The following is a 22,744-nucleotide window of genomic DNA, read 5'->3' on the forward strand; positions in this document are numbered from 1 at the left end:
AGGATATCACTGATTACCTGCATATTATTGATCCCTGCACTTTAGGGTTATTATCATGCACTGCCATTGCTCAGCTTGAGATTTCATCTCTATAGGGCAGACGATATTCCGCTATGAGCTCGTGTTGTGATCCTGATCTGGACTGGACTTTAGAGTTGTTCTGTAACTGGGCTGAACTGTTTTCTCTGCTCCTGAGCTGGACTGAATGTTACAGTTGTTCTAAAGATAAGCCTGACTGCTCTTCAGGGTTGTTCTGATGCAGATCCAGTCTAGATTTTAAAGGGGTTGTTCACCTTCAAATACTTTGTCGTTTTCAGACAGTTCACCAGAAATAAAGACTTTTTCCCAATTACTTCGATTCTGTAACGGTTGTAAATAAATACAGTTGACACATTTGTTCTCTTTGTCCCTGCTGAGCAGAATCTCTGGGTTTCATTGATTGATTCATAGAATTAATACAATAGTTGCACTTATATCCCCCATAGACCCTAGAAATGGAGCAACTAATTGTATCAACTAATGTAGCAAATTGTAACCGTTCAGAATCTGCCCCTGGATCACTGAGCTCCAAGACTGAAATACTAAAGCCATTGAACTTTCAAATTTAGACTTTTATTCTGGAAAAACGGTAAAAAAAAAGTCTTTATTTCTGGTGAACAATCTGAAAACAACTGAACTGATAAAAGTGTTTGGAAGGTGAACATCCCGTTTAAGGGTACGGTCACACTGTGAGATTCGGGGGGAATTAGTTGCCCGGCAACTAATTGCCTCTTCTTTGGGGGCGACTAATCTCCCCGAACTGCTCCCCCCTGTTACAATGAAAAAACGCCTGCGGCATGGCACTCGCAGCACTTCGTTTTCCGAAGTCGCCCGAAGTTGCTTCACGAGGAAACTAAAACGAAAACCGTAGCGTTGCGAGTGCCATGCCGCAGGCGTTTTTTCATTGTAGCAGGCGTAAGACAGGGGGAATCAGTTTGGGGATATTAGTCGCCCCAAAGAAGAGGCGATTAGTTGCCGGGCGACTAAATCTCCCGATTCTCACAGTGTGACCTCGCCCTTAGGCTTTCTGAAACTGAGTTGGGCTTGACTTTGAGGTGTTCTGACACTGACCTGGTCTCAATTTTAGGTTTGATACTGAGTCACAATTGAATATAGGGTGTTGATAATGTACTGGAATGGGCTTTAAGGGTGTTCTGGGCTTGACTTTGGCTGGACTGGACCTTGGATTCATTTGTTTCTGTTGACTTGTTGGGCTGGTGAGACTGTGAGAGTAATAATATATTTTATTTTCCCAGCCTTTTCCACTGTAAGCACTGAAATTCCCTATTCATCGCAGAGTCCCAGTAGCCTCCCGACAGAACGGTAAGTTCACCTTCACTAACTAGTACTTTGTATTAGGGAAGCTGGGATTCAGTTTAGCCAGATACAAATGAACAGCCCAAACCTGTATCCCTAGTTTCCCTGTAAACCCAGTAACCCGTGGAGCTTACACCCCACACTGGACTTTGTTCCCTGGTGCTGCTCCTGACCCACAAATTCCACTGACCTTCTCACCAATATTTGTCTCCACTGTCAGTGTTACATTGAAGCTTCTGAACAGAAATACTCGTTAATATAATCAATAAAGAGGATAAGAGGTGGGATGCGCAAGTCCATAGAGAGGGACAGGGTCACATTCTTATAGCTAAGAAGTATAAAGCACATTCCTTTGTAGCAGGCATAGAATATGTTCTGCATGAGCAGCAAAGGTACAGATTACCTGCACTGAACAAACCTGGCCTTGTTCCTTTCTTCCTTTCAGTAACAACAGCAGTGGAACAGTCCAGAAAGGAGATAGCACTTCCCAAGGAGAGCAGGTAAGGAGACTTAGCTTCAGACTGACACCAAATCTATACGTTGTAGCCTGCGCATTGGCTCCGCGTGAACTTTAAATCCCCAAACAAGTGCAGTTTGCAAATCCTCCCAGATTAATAAGAGAGAGACAGAACTGTAATCTTTTGTCTGCTGATTTCATGTCGAACATGGATTTACACTAGATTTGCCAGTTCACTCACTGTGTCAATCAGATTAAAGTTATTGGGGTCTGTGTTGGCAGCCAGAGAAAAGAGTCTTTGTGCTCCTTGCAGAGCCAGCGCCAGACTATATTACTGCCCTTCAGGCGTCATTAGGATATTTCGATTTCCTCTGGGGCCACAGGAATTTATCACTGGTTACCCACTACATTTACCTCCAATTACACAGCCCCCAAATCATCTTCTAGATTTTGCCCTTGTCACAGGGAACTTCATCTCATCACCAGAATCCCACAATTAATGAAGAAGTTGATAAAATGGAAATGATAATTTACTGGGGAATATTCTCACTAAAATGTGACTTAATTACTAGAGAAATGTGGTACCCTACCTGCTTACACTCTTGCTCCTTCTTATATTTCACCCCTATTATTTCCCCTATTATTTCTATACACACATTCTCTCTCCCTCTTGGGAACCCAAAGGGGCACATTAATTAATATCATTTAAGCTGCCACATTGCACCATATCCAGTCCCAGGCTGAGAGTCATTGGAACACCGGCACCTGCTCAAGCAACATGGACTGGACAAGTCTACTTTATAGACATATAACCGGCAGTTTCATCATGAATCTCATTGGCCACTTAACCTCCCACATCTCCACTTTGCTCAGGTCCCCCTGCACTGATTCCAATTGCTGGATACATTCAACTGCTTCATTTATACTATTGTACCATCTTCACACACAGACATCTTGCTTTCTATGCCACCATCAGTACTACTGTACCCCAACTGTCCTACTTGTCTATGAAACACCAAGAGTATTTGTTACACATGAATAAATCCCTGCTGATTATTACTTCTAAGTCTCCAGGGTTTCCCATTTCCCATATCCAACCTCAATACACAGTATAGCCATTACTACTTATAATACCAGTCTCCCAGACTTCCCACCTTCCCATTTCCAACCTCAATACAAAGTATAGCCATTACTACTTATAATGCCAGTGTCCAAGACTTTCCATCTTCCCATATTCAACCTCAATACATAATATACCGATTACTACTTATAATAACAGTCTCCCAGACTTCCCATCTTCCCATGTCCAACCTCAATACATAGTATAGCCATTACTACTTACTGTATAATGCCAGTCTCCCAGACTTCCAATATCCAACCTTAATACTTAGTATACCCATTATTGCTTATAATTCCAGTCTTCCAGACTTCCCACCTTCCCATATCCAACCTCAATACAAAGTATAGCCATTAAACCCACCAACAATCGTCTTTCCTCCAACCCACTGGTACCACATCATATACAAGGTAATGTGAGAAAATAACAAATAATGGTGCAGTTACAATGGGCTTAAGCTCACTAAGGACTTGTGGATGTATCACATTAGGCCCCCAGCTTTACACACATTTTGCTTATATTATTATTAAAATGTATTTATATAGCGCCAACATATTTAGCAGCGTTGTCTTATGTTACTAGTTATAAGGACTGTGTTCTGTTTCAGACACTGATGTTTGGGCTAAGCCTTATTAACTACTACAATGTAAGTCCAGTACCTCTGTTAAATACTAAGGAAACTAATTCATTAAGCACATTTGATTTTTCTGAGCCCATTGTAACCAAAATACTTCAGCTTTAAGGCTATCCACACTTTCAACCAGAATCTTTTGACAGTTGATATAATAAAAATATTTTGGGATTGGTTTCTGCAAGTGGAACAACCAACTGGAAGGTTTCTATGACAGCCTCGGTGATTACGGCTTTACAGAAGTTGTTTATTAGCTACGGTTCTTACCTGATACTTGGGTCCACTTGCACTTGTACATTATAAATGTGCTTTTCTTGCTATATTAGGGTTAGGGCTAACCCTTATATCTTAAGGTACATGGGTTGTTTTTCATATGAATTAAATGACAAATGACTATTTTTGCTCTGTGATAGGGTTGCCACATGGCCTGGACAGTAAAAATGATTGTTCATCCAAATGTTATTAATAGGAAAAAAAGATAAATACATAGGAAGGTATTTTTTCCCAAAAAAGAGGCAACCCTAAGTGCAGAAGGACTGGGGTGGGAACATAAATGTTCTGTTGTGTTCTACACAGCGGTATAACTACAGGGGGAGCAGACCCTGAGGCTGCAGGGGGGCCCAGGAGGTATAGGGGCCCCATGAGACCCGCATTCATATACAATTTCAATAATATTGGTAAAACAAATCAACCTCTAGACATTTTGGGAGCCTGAAAAATAATTTACTGTTGGGCCCAGTAATATCTAGTTCCATCACTGTATCTACATATAGTTAATGAATACCAAACTGACGATTGTGATCCACTGGGAGAAAGGAAAATAATGTTCTTTTGCGGTTCTGGTGCCTTTTCTATGTGGGCTGACATTTTCCTTGGTTGGTGATGTGCGCTAGAAAGGCAAGAAGGAGCCTCCATGAAGTCCCTGTCACTTGTCCAACAATAAAGGGACAATAAAGGGACACTCAATGGACAGTCTATACGTGTGCAATGAATCCAGGCAATGTTTGTGCTCAGTGCACTAGTAACGAGGAGGCAGTCAGATCATTTTGTAGATTAAATTACACAAGTACAAATGTCGGCTCCAGGAGATCAAAGATGGCTGAGCAAATAGAATTCCTGAGCGGCAGGGTGGGTGCCCATAGGGGTTGTGTTATCTTACTCACTTCCCCAGGACAAAAGATGAAACAATGTTTTGCTGCCTCGGGCCACTGATGTGAGAAGAGAAACCTTTCAGTTCAGGGCCTGTCCTGGGGCTATTCACTGGGGCCTGTCCCAAGGCTATTCACTAGAGCTGTCCCGGGGCTATTCATTTCAGCTCATTATAGGGAAATATTCTCACCATTCACTTTACGCCTTTAAATTCCAAATGGACATAGAATTGATTTGAATGATCTCTTTTGGGCACATAGACCAATCCACCTGACGCTCAGCACTTTACTGCACTCACATTCACATGTCTGTACATTATTATCACCTGTGTCCTGGGTTATTGGCTAGCAGAGCATGCTGGGAGTTTCAGTATACCCTTAGCAGAAACGCTGTTCTATTCAGTATATAAGAGAGATCTCCACTCCATTATCATTTATCAATAGAACTGAATCTGACTCAATTGGAGTAAATTGATTAATATGTAGCATGAAAGCTGGTTGCAGAGGTATTTGCTTCTCTCTTTATTTCTCCAATCCCTTTAACATTTCCCTTTAACAGTAAAGAGCTCACTATAAACATAATGAAATACCTGACAAGAAAGGGACAAGGGGTTGTGTCGGGCAAGGAATGTGTTGGGGGGTCACAAATGATGTCCCAAAGCCACAGGGACTGAGACTGTGCTTCTGCCTATGGCAATTTAAAACCATTGAAAAAGTTGAATGAATGTTACCTTGAAAAGTTACAATGTTATTGGGTGGGCTCCCCCTTATTGTTCCAATGCAACTAGACAGAGGGGGACAATATAGGGTAATGAGACATGTGCAGATGGGTGGGGTGCTGGGCATGTAGAAGGGGCACGTAGGATTTGTGAAGGGAAGGACAAGGGTTTTCCGGGGGGATATCTACTAAAAGGGCAATACTGTAGGTTACTGGAAATTACTGTATAGAACTGACCCGAGCAAAAGGAAATATTTCAGTAGGGGACATTCCATTAGGGATCTAATTCAAATGTTAGAGTTTTGCTTATGGGGCAGAGACTTGCTGTTCTGAGATTCCCCCCTCCCCAGACAGAGAATAATTTGTATTTTAATTTCAATATCTTTTTATTACTTTCAAATGAAACAAGCAGGATTTTAACAAAAGATCAATGAGGCCCAACAATACAACTTGTTTTGGCTGAATGCCTAAAATAAAAATAAAAATATCGATTTGAATCTTTAATTGGTGAACTGTTCAACGTGGTAAAACAAATGAATTAAAACCAAATCAAACAACCAAACAGCGAATATATTACAGGGTTATTAAATGGTACAGTCCTACAACAAGGAATGAAAACTGCAATATGTTGGCTGGCCAGATGAAGCACTAATAATACACATGTGTGTGCACATACACAGAACATTTGGGGGCAAATTCACTAAGATGCGAAGTTGCGCCAGGCAGAACTTCGCCGCACTTCGCCAGGCGTAGTTTCGCCAGTGCTCCGCAAATTCACTAAAATCCGAAGCGTAAGGGGTTGCGTAAGGTTGCGAAGTTGTGCTAGCGTTGATTCGCTATGTAAAGCGAAGTTACGCTAGCGAAGGCTAATTTGCATACGGCGCCAAATTCAAATTTCAATGGAGGAATACGTATCAGCACTACAAATGCCTAGAAAACCTTCAAATCATCAAATAAAATTTTATTTTGCCCTACACATGTGCCCACTGTCTAGGTAAGTTGCCATGAGTCAGGAAATGTAGGGGGAAGGAGGGGAGCCCAAAAATTTTTTTCGATCTTTTTCAGCCTATCACCCATAATGTAGAAAACACGCCAGCGTTTTTTGGGACTTAGAAAAAATTTTGACTTTTTTTGAAACAATCCCTATCTACTCTATTGCGCTTCGCCAGGTCTGAGGTGGCGAAGGAAGTCTGGCGTAAAATGTAGCGTTCAGTACACTGCGCGCGTTAGTGAATTTGCGTAGTTACGTCGCTAGCGAAAATTCGCCTGGCGTAAGGGTGCGAAGTAACACTAGCGAAACTACGCCAGCGTTCGTTAGTGAATTTGCGCAGTAACGAAAATGCCAAACGCTAGCGAATTAACGCTAGGGTTCGGCGCTTCGGCGCTTAGTGAATTTGCCCCTTGGTCTTTAGGTTCAGAAACAGATGCCCGAATGTTCCAAAGGGATCCTTCAGCTGCGGCTTTATATTCACACAAGCCAGAGTTGGGCCCAGTAGCAGAACGGTGTCATTGTAAGAGATTTAGCCTCATCCCTCTGCCCAGACTTTCATCTTCCCATTGTCCATAACAGCATGTTGAGAGCTCACCGGTGTGAATGGGCGCTGGCACACGTCCCAAATATTCGGCCCATTCAGGTAACTGGATATCATTCTCCCTAAGTGCAGATTAATCTCCAAATACTGGGGGAGGTAGGGGGATTCAGACAGTTGGGCTGACCATTGGAAAGACCCCATAGAAGGGCCACCAAGCTTCGATCAGGAGGGCCAGGGTGGCATTTCTTATTGGCAGCAGAAAGAAAGAGGCGGGTGGCACACGGACTTCTCACTCACTAATTATGAAAGCCATTTGTGAATCAGATTTATGAAACATTCACATGAGGTACAGCAGTTTCTCTGTGATGTATTATACACAGGGTAAATGTCGCTAATTGCCTCTAACTCAATAAAGTCTGCAAACAAGGGCTTAGTGAAAAAACATCCTTCAGTGTTTCCATAGGCTTTGTATGTACTTACTTTGTGTGTAGTTACTTTGTGTGTGGCGAATAAATTTGCCAGATACGATTTCACAGCGAATTTCCGTGTTTCATGCATGCGAATTAATTGCAAAACTGCCGCGACAATTCACCGGCGAAAAATCTGCTGCGTCAAAAAAAAAAAAATTTATTCAAAAGTTGTGCGCATAAACATTGTTGTGCATCAAAATTATTCGGACGCCCATTGGCTTAAATGCATTATGACAAATAGTTGCGAGTGTTAAAATTGTTGCTCGAGCCAAAATCAACGTTACAGATTCGCCCATCACTAGTCCTATAATGTGGTAGCTCTATCTATTTATTCTGATGGCTGAAATTACTGAGAATTACTGAGAAGAAACAAAGCTAAAATCTGCTACAATGAGACAAAGCAAAGGAAAAGTAGTTACAGATTTACTTTATTCTTTACTATATCCTATTATTAAAGCCTTTGCCCCTCTCCCTTTTAATCCCGTTCTTTTGTCAAATCTCATAAATTTTCCCACATGCCCTCTCCTCTACCCCATACCTCTCCCCTGTTCCCCCCTCTATTAACTCTGTCCATGCTGCTCCAGCACCTACACCCTTTCTTGCCTACAGACCCATAATCCCCTCTTGCCTGAGAATACAGTCCCCTAGTCCCCTCTGCTTCTCTGCTGTGTACTTATATCTCCAGTAACTGACAGTTAGTATACGGCACTGCTGAGTCTCCCCAATGAAATATTGTAATGTGCATATAAAAGTTTAGAAAGTGTCCCAGTAGAACTATATGTTACTGCTCTGCTATTAAGTGCTAGGGCCTAAATCTCTGGGGCTGAGCTAATTTGTCTCTGATCCAAAGATTACATGGGAAAGATGCCTAGCTGGGCATTATATATGGCAGCTCTGATTTCCAACTTCACCTTGAGGTTGAGCGCGAATGGAAAGAAAAGAGAGAACAATGTGAAGGGGAAACAGAGACGGAAAGAAGAAAAGTAAGTGGTGGCTCAGAGACTTTGCAATCAAATCCCGTTGGAAGGAAATCAAACTGATCGCTCTCAGAATCTGAACAAGCTGCAGCAAACACATTGGGGCTCATTTATAAACACTGGGCAAATTATGCACTTGGGCAGTAACCCATGGCAACCAATCAGATGATTGCTTTCACTGTTCAACCTGCAGCTGGATGATAAAAGCTAATCACTGATTGGTCGCTATGGGTTACTGCCATGGTGCTAATTTGGCCACTGTTTATAAATAAGTCCCATTGTTTGTTCTCAAAGTTCACATGATAGTCCTCACTTCAGTTTACAGTCTTGTTTATAGCCAGCAAAGTGATCATAAACGGGGGGGGGGCTATTGGGGACCCTACATTCACTAGGGGAAGGTGGTCCATTTGACTATGGGAAAGAGCAGCCCAGAAGAAGAAGTACAGACCTTTCTACCGGGGGAATCTAAATGGACTGAGGGTCTATCATTATTGGATTCACTTAACTACTGTGAAAGTGAATCCTTCCCAAAATGATTTAATGGATGTCAGCCAATGAGGTACAGTCTAACCATTACCCATATCACACGGCCAATATCTATTTCTCTTTTATACAGGACACTGGAACTCCCGTTACTATTTTCCAACCGACCGCTATTTTCCCGGTGGTACGGAGGATACCGAAACCCAAATGTGGTAAGATGTGTAGCAATCCATTCAATTGTCTTACTGATGTATCATTAGACCTATATACTGTATCTCTATACTGTAGCCTATGGACTTGCTGTGGGAAAGGTGTCAATTCTTCTAACAAACTAACCTTCACATGTACATTCCACTAATACTCCTCTTAGTATATATTATGCTCATCTATGTACGGCAGTGAGACAGGTATTTGTGGAACCCCAAGGAAGCAGACATGGTCTGGAGCAGGGGTGCCAATATTTGACTGATTAGGGATCTATTTGGAGTGATGTTCTTCCCTAAAGATCTTGTTGGCAATGTTCTTGAGACTTGTTACCGGCTGCAGGCCTCCTGATCATGATATTTGGCACCAAGGAGGGAAGTTTGCCAAGTAACACGGAAAAGGCAGTAGGAAAGAGCTTTTAGGATGAAAGAGTTTATGAAGCTTGGGGTTCTTCTCAAGGGAAGGCATTAGACAGATGCAAGAGGATTGTCAAGAAGTCCAGGCATTAATGGCAGAGGGATGGGAAGGGAACAAATAGTAGGGAGCAAGTAAGTGAAAGGATGGGACTTGTAAGATATATGGGAAAAGGGCCAGCAGAAATTGTGCATCCCCCACACTAGGTGCACCCACTGTGAGTCCTGTCCCCTTTATTCATTTTATAAAAATTACATTCTATTAGAAGTCATTTTACAGTCAATTAAGACTCACTTTAATCAAAGAGAATGTCTTCTTTCAAAGGCTTTGGAAATGGAGTATTTTCCAAGGATGGCAGGAAATTTAAAATGAAATTCTTTGATGGTCATCACAGGTCAGATATTCGGAATAAAACACAGCAGCTTACCGTAGTGCTCCCAACTGCACCTGCTCTGCCAGGTGTTCCAATAAACCAGCCACTTCTTCAGGAATTTCCCTCATATCTGCTCCAGTGGCTGGAAAAGTGATCTCATATCATGGGTCAACATGAAGAAATGTCTTCAACAAAGGCCAATAACCAATGAGCATTAGAAGAACAGTTCCATCCAATTATAGATACCTACAGGGAGGAGCAAATAGGACAAGAAGATTTCAACTACAAATCTCGAGTTGTTTGACATACTGGACCATTTCTTAAAAGGGAAACCAACTCCACGCTCTACATGTCATGACTTCCCAACAATTTACAGTAGCATTTACTTTAAGTGTGTGGGAGCCATAGACAACATTGAACAGGGCTGCCATCATAAATCGTGGGGCCCTATACAACAACATTTTCTGGGCCCCCCGGGCTCCACCCACCACAGACCAGCCCCAGGTTCTGCCCCAGACCCCGCCCACCCACAGTAAAAAGGCCACACAGACATGAGCGCTAAAACAGTAAAAACACTTTTGGCCAAAGAATTTTCAAGGCTGCCACCACGTTAAAGTAAATTCTGTAAGCAGGTACCTACTTTAACCTTAATTGTACTTAGTTTTAGAATTTGCATTTCTAATGTACAATAGAACCATTTAGTTTAATTAATTGGTAAAAAATAAAATCCACTAGTAGCCAGGGCACTCCCCACAAGTTAAAAAAAATCATTGGTGGCCAGGGTTCCCCCATTACTTGATTAACAACCCCCCATTGTTGTCTGGGAGTTGCAGATTTCGGAAGGCGGGAGGGAGGGAGCTCAGGTGCCTGCACATTATTTCTGCACTGCCGATTGGTCATTGAAGTTTAAGTACCGGTACAGCTGCACAGGGATTGGATGGTTCAACTTTGAGCTTCCCCTCCAGCCTATCCAATCCCCATGCAGCTTTATGAGATTTAAACTTCAGTGACCAATGAAATGTAGAGAAAGTTGTTACAATTAAGATGACGCCAGCACCTGAGCTCTCGCCCTCCCTTTGGAAGTCTAAGGCTCTCTGACAGCAGGGAGGCCCGGCTAATCAAAGTGGCCCCTAAGACACAAAACCCCTTGGGGCCCAAGACAACTCTACCTCCTGATGGCAGCCCTGACCTTCAACTTTAGTTACAATATTTAGGATTCAGATAACCTAGTGTGAGCCTAAGTCAGGTGTAGGGTTGCCACCTTTTCTGGAAAAAAATACCGGCCTTCCTATATATTTATCTTTATTCCCTATTAATAACATTGGGATCACTGACCTTCCTATATATTTATCTTTATTCCCTATTAATAACATTGGGATCACTGACCTTCCTATATATTTATCTTTATTCCCTATTAATAACATTGGGATCATATCACTAGCCTTCCTATATATTTATTTTTATTCCCTATTAATAACATTGGGATCACTGACCTTCCTTTATATTTATCTTTATTCCCTATTAATAACATTGGGATCACTGACCTTCCTATATATTTATCTTTATTCCCTATTAATAACATTGGGATCACTGACCTTCCTATATATTTATCTTTATTCCCTATTAATAACATTGGGATCACTGACCTTCCTATATATTTATCTTTATTCCCTATTAATAACATTGGGATCACTGACCTTCCTATATATTTATCTTTATTCCCTATTAATAACATTGGGATCACTGACCTTCCTATATATTTATCTTTATTCCCTATTAATAACATTGGGATCACTGACCTTCCTATATATTTATCTTTATTCCCTATTAATAACATTGGGATCACTGACCTTCCTATATATTTATCTTTATTCCCTATTAATAACATTGGGATCACTGACCTTCCTATATATTTATCTTTATTCCCTATTAATAACATTGGGATCACTGACCTTCCTATATATTTATCTTTATTCCCTATTAATAACATTGGGATCACTGACCTTCCTATATATTTATCTTTATTCCCTATTAATAACATTGGGATCACTGACCTTCCTATATATTTATCTTTATTCCCTATTAATAACATTGGGATCACTGACCTTCCTATATATTTATCTTTATTCCCTATTAATAACATTGGGATCGCTGACCTTCCTATATATTTATCTTTATTCCCTATTAATAACATTGGGATCACTGACCTTCCTATATATTTATCTTTATTCCCTATTAATAACATTGGTTTGATGGGTTTGATGTATAGACCCATTGACTGTACAGGGCTAATTAATATTTATGTCACATCGTCCGACTCTCTTTAGAAACCCTCCCCTGCTTCAATGGAGGAGAATGTGTCCAGAAGAAGTTGTGTGACTGCGGCAGATATAATGCATCTGGATCTCGGTGTCAGATAGGTAAGTGATCCTCTCTACTCACACGGGCACGTCTCTGCCCTCGCCCACAGAACTTACATTCCTTCCCTTATGTCACAGTGTATAACACGGGGGCCGAGAGAGACAGTATTTGTCGCACGTGGGGACAGAACCACTTTGAGACGTTTGATGGAGTTTATTACTTTTTCTCTGGAAAATTCACCTATGACTTGTTACGACAAAATGAGCCGGACCAACAGAGTTTTGCAATACAGGTGAGAAATCAGTTGGAATATCCACAAGAATAAGGTAATGATATAAATGAATGGAGCCATAAAATATTCTGTTACATTTGTATAATGTTAGATTTCAGTTGGGGATAACACTAATTCTAAGATAAATATTAGCTGAAATATTAGATTAATTATTAGATTATTGTTCATCTGCTCTTTAGCTTGGGATTTCAGCAGCTATGTGATCACTAGGGTCCAAATGACCCTAGCAACCAGATAGTGGTATGAATTGAATACAGGAAACAACGTGAATAGAAGGGCAAGTAAGAAATCTGGTAACATAAGACTGGTAGCCATGGCTCATTACCTGGAGGATGGAAGGTTTCTTCTCCTTGCCAAGTACACGTCCAAGATGAGTCCTTACAAAGCATCTTGATCTGGTTTTTTTTTGGACTAAGGAAGAGGATCCTGTATCAGTTCTGAGGAAATAGACTTAATCACAGTTAAATGGAGCAATTATAATCCCTATAGGGCACAGGTAGATCTTTGTTATTGTCCAAGATCCATTCCGTTCTGACAGACAGAGAGACAACAGGCCAAGGCCAATAAATAATATGTAACTCATCTAATTACCAGTTGTGCAACTATAACTATAAACTACAAACAGTGTTGGACTGAGCTGCCAGGGCACCAGTTTACCCGGTGGCTCCTTTGCTACATTGACCTTTTCTGGAATAAGGAGCATTAACTGTTTTGACCTTTTTCTGGTTCTACTTGTCATTCACGTATTCCTGGCAGTGAGAGAAATAGGAAAGAGTTAATGTGTGATGGGGCAGAGAAATGACTGAGGCCAAATAGATTGCCCCAGATAAGCTGGAGAACTCAGGGAGACTGGTCATTATACTGGGCTGCCAGGGACAACGATTTACACAGTGTAAATGAAGAGTAAGAGCTAATACCCATCTAATGTGGGCTGTAAGCAACGATCGAGAGATTGATCCTGCACACTGTCTGTCTGTCTGTGCTATTCTCTGCAGAGGAGGCTTGTGCCATGTGAGTCACAGATCAATACTTGTGATGGGCGAATAAATTCAGCAGACACTAATTCGGCAGACAAGCAAATTAATTGGCGAAACTGCGGCAACAATTCACTGGCCATAAATCAGCTGCGGCAAAATTATGCAACCCTTAGGGGCAAATTCACTAAGCGCCGAAGCGCCTAACGCTAGCGTCAATTCGCTAGGGTTGGGCATTTTCGTTACTTCGCAAATTCACTAACGAACACTGGTGTAAATTCTCCAGTGTTACTTCGCACCCTTACGCCTGGCGAATTTTCGCTACGGACGTAACTACGCAAATTCACTAACGCGCGCAGTGTACTGAACGCTACCTTTTACGCTAGAATTCCTTCGCCACCTCAGACCAGGTGAATCGCAATAGAGTAGATAGGGATTGTTTCAAAAAAAGTTCAAATTTTTTCTAAGTCCCAAAAAACGCTGGCATTTTTTCTATATTATGGGTGATAGGCTGAAAAAGATTGAAAATTTTTTTGGGGCTCCCCTCCTTCCCCCCTACATTTCCTAACTCATGGCAACTTAACTATACAGTGGGCACATGTGTAGGGCAAAAAAAAAATTTTATTTGATGTTTTGAAGGTTTTCTAGGCATTTGTAGTGATTCTACGTATTCCTCCATTGAAATTTGAATTTGGCGCCGTATGCAAATTAACCATCGCTAGCGTAACTTCGCTTCGCTTAGCGAGTCAACGCTAGCGCAACTTCGCAACCTTACGCTACCCCTGTGCGCAACTTTGGATTTTAGTGAATTTGCGAAGCGCTGGCGAAACTACGAATCTTAGTGAATTTGCCCCTTAGTGTCTGTCAGTTAGTCAGTGTGTATGTTATAGGGTGTAGGTTATGTTGGTAAGTATAGATTAGTGTAGGTAGGTGTAGATAAGAGTAGGTAGGTGTAGATAAGTGTAGGTAGGTGTAGATATGAGTAGGTAGGTGTAGATAAGTGTAGGTAGGTGTAGATAAGTGTAGGTAGGTGTAGATAAGTGTAGATAAGTGTAGATAAGTGTAGGTAGGTGTAGATAAGTGTAGGTAGGTGTAGATAAGTGTAGATAAGTGTAGATAAGAGTAGATAGGTAGGTAGGTGTAGATAAGTGTAGATAAGTGTAGGTAGGTGTAGATAAGTGTAGATAAGTGTAGATAAGTGTAGGTAGGTATAGATAAGTGTAGATAAATGTAGGTAGGTGTAGATAAGTGTAGATAAGTGTAGGTAGGTGTAGATAAGTGTAGATAGGTAGGTAGGTGTAGGTGGGTGCAGGTAGGTGTAGATAAGTGTAGATAAGTGTAGGTAGGTGTAGATAAGTGTAGATAAGTGTAGGTAGGTGTAGATAAGTGTAGATAGGCAGGTAGGTGTAGATAAGTGTAGATAGGTGGAGTTGGGTGTAGGTAGGTGTAGATAGGTAGGTAGGTGTAGGTGGGTGCAGGTAGCTGGCTTCTCTCTCGCAGTTCCAGAACATGAGAAGGTGGATGTGGCATTGGCATGAGAATTGCTCATATTTGTCCCTTTGTTTCAGCTCCATAATGACGGGCAGTGCCAGGGTGCCCCCTACTCCTGCCAGCGCTCATTCAGTCTGTATTTTGCTGGAGAAGGAGAGATAAAGTTACAGAAACAGGAGGTTCTCCATAACCAAAACAGGTACCTTATCTTGTTTCCCCACCGACAACAGGGCAAAATGAAAGAGGTTGTGTTATCAACGTGTAAATAATTGTGTCATTTGTGCCCGGAGTTGTGAGTCTGATACTGAGCCCAGGCCCTGCCATTTAAAGGGAACATTCACCCAAACTCTGATTTATTTGTCTGCTGAGAGAAACTCTCATTCTAAGCAACTTCCCCATAGCCATTCATTTCTCCACTGGATTTATAATTATGTATCATTGTGTCTGTCTGTCACTGTCTGTTGGTCCCTTCTCTGCACTGCAGGTTCTGACTCCTGAACCAATTTGATTTTGAGCAACTTCCCAATATCCATTCATTTCTCATTCACCCTGAGTTTATAGTTATGTGTCACTGTGCCTTTGTATCTGTTGGTCACTGTCTGTATGTCCCTTCTCTGCACTGCAGGTTCTGACTCCTGAACCTGCAGTGAACTTCCACATATCCATTCACACCTCATTCTCACTGGGTTTATAATAATGGATGTCATTGTATCTGTCTGTCACTGTCTGTCTGCCCTTTTCTCTGGCTTTGACTCCTGAAACAATGGTGCAGTTCTCCTCCAGGTCTGTTAATCCGCTGGCTTCTGCTACATTGGTTTAGGAGGCAGAACCAGCAATGCAGGGCTTATAAACAGGTCCAGCTATCAGTCACAATTACATAAATTACTTTAACATCATAGACAAATAATGATTGTATGCTGAAGGGTTGTTTAGTGTCACATATTCTTCCATTATGCAAATATCTGTATATTTTTGGGTGGAGATCCGGTTTAAAAAGACCTGTTGTGTGTGAATCGTATTTGGTGGTGATCGGGGGTTACATCTACTTCTATACTGTCACCCTACATGGCCGGAAAACCATGAAATATAGAGTTAGATATATGGAAACAAACCACAAATCACAGTCCCACTTGTTGGACACTAGGGAATGTGGGTGGATGGAGGAGGCACAGAGGAGACAAGGACTAGGGGCTCACGAGTCTCCCTAAAACAAGTGCAGCCCTTTGCATTGATGTGAGCCCAGATTGGATCAGTGTAATAGTGAGTGTTTTGCATTATGTTTTGGGCAGGGTGCAGCTGCCATACACTGTGGGCAACGTGAGAATACAGAGGATCTCTGGGTACGTGATTGTCCGACAGTTGTATGTGTTCACCTTGGCCTGGGATGGCAGCTCTGCCGTGTACATCAGGATGAGCCCCGATTTCTTGGGGAAAACGCACGGACTATGTGGGAACAATAATGGGGTGCAGCAGGACGATCTGGTCACAAGCTACGGTGAGTCTCACAGTCAGTTGAACCCACAGTTTTATGTGGAATATTCTATGGAAACGGGGCCCCCTCCAGCCAACCACAGTGGCTCGTTGTGCTGAAGTGGGGGACTGAGTGTTGGGGCAACCAGGTTACTCACAGTTGTTGGGGCAATGAGTTGCTTATTGGAGAATTTGGGGCAATATCAATATCCAATGTGCATTGTTTCTTACTGTAGACCAGTGATCCCCAACCAGTAGCTCGTGAGTAACATGTTACTAACCAACCCATTGGATGTTGCTCTCAGTGGCCTCAAAGCAGGAGATTATTTTTGAATTCCAGGCTTGTTTGGGTTGTATAAAAAACAGAAGTACTGCCAAACAGAGTCTCCTGCAGGTTGACAATCCACATAGGGGCTACTAAATGGCCAATCACAGCCCTTATTTGGCACCCAGGAACATTTTTCATGCTTGTGTTGCTCCCCAACTCCTTTTACTTCTGAATGTTGCTCACGGGTTCAAAAGGTTGGGGATCCTGCAGTAGATCTATAGATGACAGGAGGCTAATTGTTATAGTTGTGTCCAATTTTGTGTAATTGTGAAATGCTGGGAAGGGGGGGGCAGCTTTAACAATACAGTGAATGAAGAGCTGACACTCAGGTAGGTTGGCAGTGGTTGAAGAGCTGCCACAATGTGACTAAACAGATGAAGTAAATTGGTTTATTTGATTGCAATGATTTTGCCCTGGTCAGGGGAACCATTGTCAGAAAACCCCATTTTACAGCTCAAATACACAGAATAAATAAATATTCTTGGTCAATAAGGTCTTTCACAATCCATAAACTATATATTTCCTTTATCAATAATAGTGCAAAGGAACGTTTTCCACCAGCCCAGTATTTCATTGGATGGACAGCCTCACCCTGCCCAATTGTCCCCAATACAAAGGCCCATTTTTTCCCATTTTGTATCCTGAGAAACAAGCTACAGTTATAATGGGACTATTGGGCTGCCCATGGGGTGTGTGTGGTTTTGTGTGAAGGTGAAGGCCTTTCTCTATGCCTTGTGATTGGCCATAGCCTTCCATCTCAATGCCACCCATTGGCCAGTCTCCTGGAGTTGTCTGTGCCCAGCAATGGATACTGATCAGTCTATATTGGGGTGCAACGACCATATCCCCCTGTTGCACTCACTGTATTTATCCAAAATCTCTTTAATTAAAGCCACGGGAGGAAAAAGCAATTGCAGCTGTACAGGCAGTAAGTGCAGTCACTGATATTATTATATTATCACCATAATGTTCAACTTTGTCTGAATATATGAAATAACTCAATTTAAATGCTCTCCTCTGTATTTTACTGCATAGAGTCGAGTGTAACTGTAAAGCAGATAAATCAGGGGCCACATGGTATATCCATCCCTTACTAAAAAATACACATTCCAGGTAAAAGTGGCAAAAGAAATGACATTTATCCATTAATATTAGGGATGAAGCAATTCTGTGATTTTTGGAATCAGGAGACAGAGAAATACTAGACTGAATCCAAACCCTAATGTACATATTGAGATCAGAGACTTACAGTTCTACAAGGTCACATGACTCTATGGGTTTGGTATAAAATGTGATGAAAATAGAGTGTTTGGGCAGATCCCAAATACAAGCCTAGGTACAGGGCCTCCCTTATAATCCCGTGTTTCATCCCAGGGAAAGTCACGGAGAACATGGATGAGTTTGTGAATAGCTGGAGAGAAAACTCACCCGTTGAAGTCCCTGAAGCCGGATCTGTACCTTCTCCAAATGAGCCAGCGTGTGCCGGGCACAGCCAGGAGGCCAAGCAGGTGAGGCAGTCGCATTGGAAGGGCCATTTCTAGGCTTTGAGTCCATCCTAAGTGAAGTGAAAGGGACACACATGTTACACATCTGATACATGTGCTTAATGAGCGATACCTGTCTGTCCATTCATAACACTTTCCCTTCATCCCATTCAGTCGCTTATTTGGCAGCTGGGCAAAGCCTTTCTAAGTCTCATTGGAATTTGCTGCCAGAGAAGGAGAGATAAATAGTCAATGGGGTGGGACAATAACAGATTTCTCTGCCCCTTCTACACATGAATGTAACTTTGTCACCTTTTATTTCAGACAGGACATTCCATGTGCAGCTTGATAATGCAGCCCCCATTCCTGAGCTGCCACGAGTCTGTCAGTCCCTTCCCTTTCATGGCTGCCTGTGCCAACGACATGTGCTTGTAAGTCCGGCCCTGAGATTTGGGGGAGATACAGTATATTCATTACTTTGAAAAAATGTTAGTGGAGTGTATTTCCTGGTACTCATGTGGCTTTCCTTACTTCCTTTCCATTGGGAATGTATTTCCTGGTACTCATGTGGCTTTCCTTACTTCCTTTCCATTGGGAATGTATTTCCTGGTACTCATGTGGCTTTCCTTACTTCCTTTCCATTGGGAATGTATTTCCTACTCATGTGACAGCCCTTACTTCCTTTCCATTGGGGAGTGTATTTTCTGGCACTCAAGTGACTTTCTTTACTTCTTTCCAGTGGGGAGTGTATTTCGTGGTACTTGTGTGGCTTTCCTTACTTCCTTTCCATTGGGGGAATGTGTTTCCTGGTACTCATGTGACAGTCCTTACTTCCTTTCCATTGGGGAGTGTATTTCCTGGCACTCAAGTGACTTTCTTTACTTCTTTCCAGTGGGGAGTGTATTTCGTGGTACTTGTGTGGCTTTCCTTACTTCCTTTCCATTGGGGGAATGTGTTTCCTGGTACTCATGTGACAGTCCTTACTTCCTTTGCATGGGGGAGTGTATTTCCTGGTACTCATGTGACAGTCCTTACTTCCTTTCCATTGGGGGAATGTGTTTCCTGGTACTCATGTGACAGTCCTTACTTCCTTTGCATGGAGAAGTGTAATTCTGAAGTTTATTTTGTTGCTCGGGATGAACAAGTCCATTTGTGGTTTCCTCCATCAGGTCTGGAAGTGACAGGGAGACATGGTGTCGGGCTCTTAGTGAATATGCACGGGCCTGTGCTCAGGCGGGACACCCACTCCATGGCTGGAGGGCCGTATACAAGCAGTGTGGTATGTGGGTGCCTGGGAGACTTTCAGAACATGAGTGAGGGGGAAAGATATTGGGGGATATGGAAAGGATCCGTTGGGATTGTACAAAGGGGGAATATGGACCATACGCCCATAGAGGCCTTTTAGTTGAATGGTAAATGACAGGGTTGCTAAGCACTGTGGCAGCTCCTGCAGGGGATTTGCACAATCACTAGGGGAAATGTGACCTGGGTTTGTCATGAATGGGGAGACGTGAGAGTTTGAGCCATAGCCGGGGGTGGAAGAGTTTCCCTGAGCAGAGAATGGAGAAGAGCAGGGAGAATGGGGAGAATGGGGAGAAGGGGCCAATACCTTGTTTACTCTTTTCCCTCCCAGAGATCCAATGTGATAAAGACTTGGTCTATAATGAGTGTATTGACTGCTGCCCCACCTCCTGCCAACAAAGAAAGCCGTGTATCGACAGTGAAATCTCCTGCGTGGACGGCTGCTACTGTGCCCAAGGTATTTCTCATCTATATACTCGATCTATATATATACTTTGTACCTTTATTCTCATATACTGAGCTGTAATGGATTTTATACTTTCATTTGGGTAAGGAGAATATATAGGGGGGTTACATTCTGATACTGATATCTGCACCCACAGGTTTCATATATGAGAACGGAGCATGTGTCCCCCCATCAGCGTGCCCATGTGACTTTCACGGCATGTCCCACCATTCTGGCTCAGTGGTACAAGAAGACTGTAATAACTGGTGAGTCGCATCATCGGACATCAAGTTCATGGGCAGATATATATATATATGTGTATATATAAATATTTTTGTTAATCCAATGTTCCAAAGGTGTGTAATATATTCTATCAGATGGTTCCACTACTCTCCTACTCACTGTCCTGGGTGAAATATCCAAGCCCTGATGTTATGTTTTGGTAGCCGAGGATGAGTAAAGTACAACATTGCTTTATTAGCAGACTCATGCAGCCATTACACAACACTAACTTACAACTCTATGAGTAGAGTACAACATTGATTTATTAGCAGACTCATGCAGCCATTACACAACACTAACTCACAACTCCATGAGTAGAGTACAACATTGCTTTATTAGCAGACTCATGCAGCCATTACACAACACTAACTTACAACTTTATGAGTAGAGTACAACATTGATTTATTAGCAGACTCATGCAGCCATTACACAACAGTAACTTCCAACTCTATCACTCTTAAGCAATATTGATAGTACTATGTATACACAGTATAACTCATGTGCAGGCCATTTGTATAAACAGCACACCAGAGTCCCCAGGTTCAGTGGGCAATATGCAGGGGCAGGAGGGCATCGCCCAATGATTGTGCCACCCTGTGCCCCAGCTGCAGCCTCTTTCCCCCCATGAAACTAAAAACAAGACTGACAAAATGTAAAAAAGACAACAAATGGATATTTGACATGATAATTACTGTATTTAATTGGACACTAAAACGGTTTCATTTATACAGACCCCCAAATTCCAACAATCCCCCTTTTTCCTCCACTGGCAGGGGTCACATGGAAAGTAAATGATATTTCTGTATTTTATATTATATTTATATTTTATACTCTCTTCTTGTGTTCCAGCACATGCACAGAAGGGAAGTGGATTTGCACAAACATGACCTGCCCTGGTAAGTTTAAATGTTCAATTATTAAATGTTCAATTATTAAATGTTCAATAATTAAATACTCATTTATTAAATGCTCAATTATTGTTCAGTTATTGTTAGTACTGTCACTCTGCCTCTCCAATATTTACTGTCATTCACTGTCCATATTCACAGGGACCAAACACAGCAACATCATTCCAAAATTGTTATTACTGATCCCGCCATGTTATTGACTGATTCCCCTGTGTTACTGATTCCCCTGTGTTACTGACTGATTCCCCTGTGTTACTGACTGATCCCCCTGTATTACTGACTGATTCCCCTGTGTTACTGACTGATTCCCCTGTGTTACTGACTGATTCCCCTGTGTTACTGATTGATTCCCCTGTGTTACTGACTGATTCCCCTGTGTTACTGATTCCCCTGTGTTACTGACTGATTCCCCTGTGTTACTGACTGATTCCCTTGTGTTACTGACTGATTCCCCTGTGTTACTGACTGATCCCCCTGTGTTACTGACTGATTCCCTTGTGTTACTGACTGATTCCCCTGTGTTACTGATTCCCCTGTGTTACTGACTGATCCCCCTGTGTTACTGACTGATTCCCCTGTGTTACTGACTGATTCCCCTGTATTACTGACTGATTCCCCTGTGTTACTGACTGATTCCCCTGTGTTACTGATTCCCCTGTGTTACTGATCCCCCTGTGTTACTGACTGATTCCCCTGTGTTACTGATTCCCCTGTGTTACTGACTGATCCCCCTGTGTTACTGACTGATTCCCCTGTGTTACTGATTCCCCTGTGTTACTGACTGATTCCCCTGTGTTACTGACTGATCCCCCTGTGTTACTGATTGATTCACTTGTGTTACTGACTGATTCCCCTGTGTTACTGATTCCCCTGTGTTACTGACTGATCCCCCTGTGTTACTGACTGATTCCCCTGTATTACTGACTGATTCCCCTGTGTTACTGACTGATTCCCCTGTGTTACTGACTGATTCCCCTGTGTTACTGATTCCCCTGTGTTACTGATCCCCCTGTGTTACTGACTGATTCCCCTGTGTTACTGATTCCCCTGTGTTACTGACTGATTCCCCTGTGTTACTGACTGATTCCCCTGTGTTACTGACTGATTCCCCTGTGTTACTGACTGATCCCCCTGTGTTACTGATTGATTCACTTGTGTTACTGACTGATTCCCCTGTGTTACTTACTGATTCCCCTGTGTTACTGATTCCCCTGTGTTACTGACTGATCCCCCTGTGTTACTGAATGATTCCCCTGTGTTACTGACTGATCCCCCTGTGTTACTGATTGATTCACTTGTGTTACTGACTGATTCCCCTGTGTTATTGACTGATCCCCTTGTGTTACTGACTGATTCACTTGTGTTACTGACTGATTCCCCTGTGTTACTGACTGATTCCCCTGTGTTACTGACTGATTCCCTTGTGTTACTGACTGATTCCCCTGTGTTACTGACTGATTCCCCTGTGTTACTGATTGATTCACTTGTGTTACTGACTGATCCCCCTGTGTTACTGATTCCCTTGTG

The 22,744-nt window shown here is 42.3% G+C and overlaps 1 protein-coding gene across 1 annotated transcript in view; it reads left to right on the forward strand.

The window, feature by feature from the left end:
* Nucleotides 1-8,861: 8,861 nt before the first annotated feature.
* Nucleotides 8,862-22,744, forward strand: part of otog.L (otogelin L homeolog) — a 70,724-nt gene continuing 56,841 nt past the window's right edge. Inside the window, exons 1-11 of the mRNA XM_041589632.1 lie at nucleotides 8,862-9,101; nucleotides 12,208-12,300; nucleotides 12,379-12,533; nucleotides 15,076-15,197; nucleotides 16,288-16,493; nucleotides 18,171-18,304; nucleotides 18,605-18,711; nucleotides 19,450-19,559; nucleotides 19,914-20,039; nucleotides 20,185-20,293; nucleotides 21,159-21,205. Of these exons, the coding sequence (XP_041445566.1) occupies nucleotides 8,951-9,101; nucleotides 12,208-12,300; nucleotides 12,379-12,533; nucleotides 15,076-15,197; nucleotides 16,288-16,493; nucleotides 18,171-18,304; nucleotides 18,605-18,711; nucleotides 19,450-19,559; nucleotides 19,914-20,039; nucleotides 20,185-20,293; nucleotides 21,159-21,205 (1,360 nt within the window). The 5' untranslated portion in view covers nucleotides 8,862-8,950. The remainder of the gene's footprint in view (nucleotides 9,102-12,207; nucleotides 12,301-12,378; nucleotides 12,534-15,075; nucleotides 15,198-16,287; nucleotides 16,494-18,170; nucleotides 18,305-18,604; nucleotides 18,712-19,449; nucleotides 19,560-19,913; nucleotides 20,040-20,184; nucleotides 20,294-21,158; nucleotides 21,206-22,744) is intronic.

The sequence above is a fragment of the Xenopus laevis genome, chromosome 4L (genome assembly GCF_017654675.1).
Source record: "Xenopus laevis strain J_2021 chromosome 4L, Xenopus_laevis_v10.1, whole genome shotgun sequence".
In the NCBI taxonomy this organism is placed as follows: domain Eukaryota; kingdom Metazoa; phylum Chordata; class Amphibia; order Anura; family Pipidae; genus Xenopus; species Xenopus laevis.